The sequence below is a fragment of the Limulus polyphemus genome, unplaced genomic scaffold (assembly GCF_000517525.1).
Source record: "Limulus polyphemus unplaced genomic scaffold, Limulus_polyphemus-2.1.2 Scaffold4145, whole genome shotgun sequence".
Taxonomy (NCBI): Eukaryota; Metazoa; Arthropoda; class Merostomata; order Xiphosura; family Limulidae; genus Limulus; species Limulus polyphemus.
The window spans coordinates 43,916-51,061 of record NW_013669755.1 but is presented as its reverse complement, the minus strand read 5'-3'; the positions used below and the strand labels follow the sequence as shown (position 1 = coordinate 51,061).

The 7,146-nt window shown below is 35.6% G+C and overlaps 1 protein-coding gene across 1 annotated transcript in view; it reads right to left on the bottom strand.

Annotated features, from left to right (window-relative positions):
- LOC106470656 (hepatocyte nuclear factor 6-like) overlaps nucleotides 1–5,623 on the bottom strand; it is a 39,086-nt gene extending 33,463 nt beyond the window's left edge. Inside the window, exon 1 of the mRNA XM_022399286.1 lies at nucleotides 4,347–5,623. Within this exon, the coding sequence (XP_022254994.1) occupies nucleotides 4,347–5,484 (1,138 nt within the window). The 5' untranslated portion in view covers nucleotides 5,485–5,623. The remainder of the gene's footprint in view (nucleotides 1–4,346) is intronic.
- Nucleotides 5,624–7,146: the final 1,523 nt, after the last annotated feature.

Genomic DNA, 7,146 nt, shown 5'->3' with positions numbered 1-7,146 from the left:
CTAACATATTAGTTAGATGGGGGGATGTGTTGGTGATTAGTTCAGTTATAAGTGAAATTGAAGGACTAAATCAATATTTCTGTACATAAATATATATCACAAACAAAATAGATAAATAATTCAATAATGCCGAGGTTGTTTATAACTAACAGGTAGGGAAATAAGTAAACAGTTTTTGTTTTCATTGAAAGTCATTTTTCTTATATTTTTTAGATAATTGGCGATTTTGTTGTGAAACCTTCTGTGACTAAAACAACCTTAACTATTACGTTTTAAATACAAATGAATGGGGGAAGATAGTAATTTGGTGTAAAATCTCAACAGCTGGCAAGTTAGCAGACTCTGAAGTAAATCTGGACGTTAACAACGTAGACATTATGGATAAAATACTTTTATAACTGAGGCTGTGACCTTTGGTTGACATTGTGGGAGGAGTCTATGTGGAATAGGTTGTATTAAAGTTTCGGTCTTGAGACCTGATGTTTATGTAGTAACATTTGGATACAGGAATGATGGTCAAGTTTGTTCCTAAACGGGAGTTAAAGCTGGTGAACAAATGTTGTCCACTAAAGGAACAGTTAACAAAGTTGTCACAGTTTCATTAAAGTTGATGAACAGATGCTGTCCACAAGAGGAACAGTTAACAAAGTTGTCACTGTGTCCATGTTTCATTAAAGTTGGTGAACAGATGCTGTCCACAAGAGGAACAGTTAACAAAGTTGTCACTGTGTCCATGTTTCATTGAAGTTGATGAACAGATGTTTTCCACTAGAGGAATAGTTAATAAAGCTGTCACGGTGTCCATGTTTCATTAAAGTTGGTGAACAGATGCTGTCCACTAGAGGAACAGTTAACAAAGTTGTCACTGTGTCCATGTTTCATTAAAGTTGGCGAACAGATGTTGTCCATTAGAGGAACACTTAACAAAGTTGTCACTGTGTCCATGTTTCATTAAAGTTGATTAACAGATGTTTTCCACTAGAGGAATAGTTAATAAAGCTGTCACTGTGTCCATGTTTATAAAATACAAATAACATAATACTGTTACGTCTCCGTTTTTTAATTGATTTTCCGTAACTACGAAACTGAAGCGACACAAGCCTTTACTTAATAAAACTGGTTTATTCTTTCCGAATTTAACTTAACCGATACACTCAACTTCAACAATCGCGCTAAACAAACGCTATAGCAACGAACGTCCAACTGCAGTCACACGGTATTGTTGAAGTTAACGTTCGTTCGTTACAGTTTTAGCGCGAGTATTGAGATTAAGTGTATCGCAGAGTTATATTCGGAAAGAATAAACCAGTTTTATTAAGTAAAGAACTTGTGTCGTTAAAGTTTCGTTGGAACGAAGTTACGGAAAAACAATTACTCACTATCTATCTACACATTACATCTCCCTTCTTTTATATACCAGCGTAACCTATTTCTAGTAAGAACTTGAACATTCGACAAAGTACATGATATTTCTAGAAACGTTGCGTCACGGCGGTCATGTGACTGCTGACGCAACATAACGTATTATATTTAATGTATTGTTGTCAATGTATATATATAATATCTTAGTTAAAAATTGTCTAACACTAATTTGTAATTCTCTAAGGAGGGAGTTGTGACGGATTTATTATTCTCTATATATAGCAGGTCACAATTTTACAGTGATAGACTAGAGGGAAAATAGATAATCAACACCACCCACTGTCAACTCTTCCACTATTCTAATTGAATAATTGGCCTCCCCCTTCATGGTGTATCAACAAAAACAAAGAGCAGAGCTTCATTTTCATTTTTGGTAGTAATGAGGTGCAAACTATGGGATCTCTAATCTACAGCCTGACATACTAACCATTTGGCTACACTAGGCCCACAATATTTGACAGAGTTAAGTTTCTCAATTGAGCGAGAAAGTTATTCGGAGGACTGAAAGCTGTATTTATTACACTATCCCAAGAAAAGATTTTGTGAACTGTTAATATACATATGTCAACAAGTACTATTTTAATAGTGATAAATAACTATTTTTTAACCATTTATGTCTCTTTGTAACAAGGTTGTTTATGTTATAGAACTGTTATTAAAATTTAGAGGGATCGTTATGTTAAGAAGATCTTGCAGACATGCAGAAGGTTGACTTTTTGGAAGGATGCTAGAATGTTACTGGAAAGAATTAATTCTGTACTCGAAGACAGAGTTATAATTGTCATATTTTTTATAAATTTGCTTTATGAACCTGTTTGTGTTTTAATCATTAGAACTATATTTTTCCATATAGCATTTCGTTTTATGGGCCCTAAATCCTGTTGCGTCATCAAGATCACGTGACTATTCTCACGCCCTCTAGTTTCTAGAACTATTCCGTAAGTTGGCGAATGCTTTAGTATTTACTAGATAGGGTAGGCTGGTATATAAAAGAGGGTGACAACGTGACGAGATAATGTAATGTGTGTGTAGACAGTGAGTAATTTAACTGCAGTCACAGGGTATTGTTGCAGTTAACGTTCGTTCGTTATAGTGTTTGTTTTAGCGCGAATATTGAAAATAAGTGTATCGTAAAGTTGTATTCGGAAAGAATAAACCAGTTTTATTAAGTAAAGAACATGTGTCGCTAAAGTTTTGTCGGAACGAAGTTAAGGAAAGTTAATTAACAAACGGAGACGTAACAATATATATAAATTATATTATCTAAAACAAATGAAATACAGAATCTACTCAATTATTTTTATATAATATCAAGTTAATAAATATTACACTTAAGAATAGAAAATGTAATTTATACAAATGCATAAAATATCTTATCAAATTATTGAATCTCTGAGCATGAAATTTTTCAGCTGAAAACCTAAATGTGTTTTATGCAACTGATGACTAATAGTATGTCCTTATGAGTTCTGATATTTTTCATTACAATAGCACATATAAAAAAATATCAAACCAAATAAAGTGGTTCAACAGAAATTCTCAACTGAAACATAAAAGCTTTAATCAATTAAATTTTGCTGTATTTTGATTTGTTAACAAGAATTAAATATCATAGCGTGGGAAGTTTAAGAATATAGTGTTCTACTTCACTTCTGAAAAGTATTAGGAATTACATCAGAAATGGAAGATGTCATAAATACATTATTAAACTTACTTACGACAAATAAAATTATTTCTAAATATATGAACACAATAAAATGATTCTTCAGGTAAAATATTCAAACCTTTATTAGACGGTGCATTCAGTCTTTAATTGGCTTATATTGCAAGTGTTTTTGTTTTTTGTTTTTTGTAAAGAAAGTAGGAAACGACAAAATGATGCTGGTAAAATATAATTAAAAACAAAAGTTACTTAAGAACTTACTGAACCTGAACTGTGTGTTTGTCATTTATGTCTGATTGATTAAGTTTTGAACTCTAACAAGATTTCTTCAAAACCCTCCGAGGGTTGATTCCATGTGTGAAATGTATATTTAAAACCAATCTTTTCAAGCAAATGTTTTTCTGGTTCAATCTTGTAATTTCTGAAAATTCGAGAACGTATTTCAAATGATGTTGTTCAGCCACGTCAGGTTGTTTCCTTTTATATGCTCTTATGAAGCCGGGTAAGAAAGCGTAGAAATTAGCCTAAACAAGATTCAAACAAACTTACTCAGTCTGGATGTAATTTGTAAACTTTACTACCACTGTAACTATGATTGTATTGTACTGATAATAATTACTTATACATTACAATATAAAGAATGTCATGCTTTCATACATCAACATGCAATCAAATACCGATATTTTTATATAAGACTTTTAACTATAGTTTGTTTGTTTTTGAATTTCGCTCAAAGCTACGCGAGGGCTATCTACACTAGCCGTCTCTAATTTAGCAGTGTAAGACTAGAGGGAAGGCAGCTAGTCATCACTACCCACCGCCAACTCTTGGGCTACTCTTTCACTAACGAATAGTGGGAGTGACCGTCACAATATAACACCCCCACGGCTGAAAGGGCGAGCATGTTTGGTGGGACAGAGATTCAAACCCGCGACCCTTAGATTGCGAGTTGAGCGCCTTAACCACCTGGCCATGCCGGGCGATTTATAGAACTTTAAGTTGGCTGCCACTTAGGCATCAAAGTGTGGCTTTCCTACCATACAGCAATGCTAAACAGATATTTAAAATGTTTAACTGACACAAGCATTGACAGGCTTACCCACAAAATATATTTCATTATTTTAGTCACAAATAATTATAAATAATTTAGAACTATTCATTGAATATACTTAAATAGTTTTCTTGTGAAATATTGTTTAGTTAAGAAATCAGTTCAAACATATTTTATATTTAGACTGTGTAGATAGAATGATAAACAGACCTGCTAGTCTTAATGCTGACATTCTCTGGAATTCTGGCTCTTCCAGCCACATATACATCCTCCGGAAAGTTTCTCGACCGGACTTCAGTTTGCTCCAAGGTTTGGGGTTGCGTAGTAGGTCAGAAAGGGTTCCTTGTGAGCGACACAGTACACGTTGAGCGAAGATGGCCTGAGGGATGCTGTAACGTTTTAGTTCGGCACTTATTCTCTGAGCTAACTCTTTGGTATTAATTTCTTCTTCCACATCATCTACAGAGGAGGACTTAGGGAGTGAGGTTGCAGAGGTTTCTAAAGTTTTGATGGGGATTGACGTCGATAGGCTTTCATCACCATTGGACACATTTATAGTAGCAATAGCCACAAGAGGTTGTGAGATGGTCAACCCCACATCAGATGAAGTAGTGAAAGCCGTTGCAGTTACCGATTTAGTGTCTTCCTGCTCAGGTGTAATCACTGGACTGGTCAGTTGAACTGATGGGGGAGTCTCAGGGGCATTCAAGCCGTTCAAAGTAGGCATCAGACTCGTGGGGGAGTGCAAACTGACAGGAGGACTCTGTGGAGGTTTCAAGTTTCGTGTCTGATCTCGTAGACTATAGGTATCGTATCCGTTGTTTGATATCCCTTTTTCAGGCGATTCGTGTCCGTTCTGAGAATAATTTGGGGAGGGGATGCCCACATGAGTGGCTAACGGGAGAAACCCATTAGTGTTCATCATAGCAATGGGTGAGGGATGTGTAGCTCCCAGAGTAGGACTAATATTCATCACAGTCATGCCACCAGACTTGTCGTATTGATAACTACTCATGGTCATTCCTTGAAGTAGAACAAAGCTGCTACCTGCATGCCCGTAATGGCTAAATTTATCAGACATAGTAGAGATGGGGGGCAGTGGTTGAAGTGGGGTCAGTGTAGCGTAGCTGCTGCCAGAAGAGAAACTTGGGGACATTCGTCCACTCAGAGTGTGGTAGGGGGATCCGCTAAAAGCGCGAAAATCGGCTAAGTCCAGCATGCTGGAATTTTCTGCTTCGTCGTCGCCGTCAGAAGAGTGGGGAGCCAACAGTTTAGTCGGCTCGGTAATATGCTCTGACTGCACTGGTTCTGTCGACTCGTCGCCGTCCAGTTCGGCCAGGTTATCCATGATAAGATTGGCTTAATGTAAAAATTATAGTTTATCGACCGGTTCCACCTGCTAGGTTGGTTTCTTAGCTCCTACTGATTGGGTTTTTAACAGGATCAAGGGCTGGGAATGGACAAAGACGCGTCACCTTAATACACGGTCGCCATCTTCCCATTATAAACACTGCGCATATCATTACGCGCATCCTCTCTAGCGCAGGCGTCCCAGAATAGGTTTTTGTTCGTTTGCTTCTGTGTTAGAAAGAAGCATTGTTAAGGCTAGTCGTAAAATGAAGTTGATAGATTCTAAGTATATAATTCTGAACCTGTATTTGTAAACACTTAAACAAATATGCTCTTGCTTTCGTGAAAAGCCATGCACTGAACGTTGAAATCAATTGGTGTCGTGTAGACAAACATTTAGTATTAAAGTACCCCTGACAATCACTATAATACATATGGAAGAAACAATTGAGTTTTCCATTCACTTTAAAGAAAGTGACAATATCCTAGTACAACAGCGAACTAAGTAACTGATAGCGGTCACTTCAGAAAATTTTCAGTAAATTAAACTCACACAGTAATATTATGACCCGAGAAACAACATCATATCAAGAACTACGTTTACAGCGTATTGAGAAGAGCCAACTTCAGCACCTAGCGTGCATTTTAATTCAATCTTTGTTCTCACTGTATCATAAACTGTAAAAATGGAATAGACATTTCAATTTTTTTTCCTAACTATGTAACATATATTCCAATTATGATAGTTATGGTATCAACACATACCACAAATACTAAATACAACATTCATAATTACTGCCTAATTATTCTTGTTAAACATAGTTTGTTTTCTTGTAAATTATTTTTGCGAAAATCTCTCTGTTTTAATATGTGATATTCGTTAGGAAATATCACCTAGATTAAAACCATGATAATCTGTATGTTAAGTGTATGGTACAAATGTAAGTATTGCTTTATGATGCTATAAATATAAATTATGGGTATATTAGTTGTTTTCTAGACGTATTACAAAGGTTATCACCGTACGTTAATTATATAGTTTGACTGATGGCATCTGCTAGAAACAAGTTTTAGAACGTCTAGTTCCATGTTGTTGTTTTTTAAATAAAATAAAAACAAATTAATATTCTTCTTTTGCCTTTCGCAAAAAAAAATTAAATCATTTGTTTTACTGTCGAGTAAATCTGCAACTATGATACAAGCAACAAAGCCAAGCGCACGAACCCGCCTCTCGAGCGCACCACGACAGTTTAGCACAGAAGTAATTAAACGTTCTTGCGAGATCCTCCAACGATAGCAAAACTGGAGTTGCGGCCTTTTAAGGATGATATCGTGTAGACTAGAGTTGTCGCCATTATTGCCTACTACGATATTAACGATATTTTATACTATGATACTACTGAACGTAAACACTTTAATAAAATCTTTGGAATACGGTACAAATAAAAACATTGGAAAATCTTTATAACAGAAAGTGGTCTAGATTACACTGCCAATTATAGCACCCAATATGAAACTTAACATTCGTGAGATTTTAACTGCTACAGTTTTAAAGGTTATTTTATTTTTCGCATGTTAATGTTTTTATTACTATCCAAGCAACCAGATAAACAGATTTGTACCTGTATAAAAATGTCAGAGAAAGTCCATGAAGCAAACC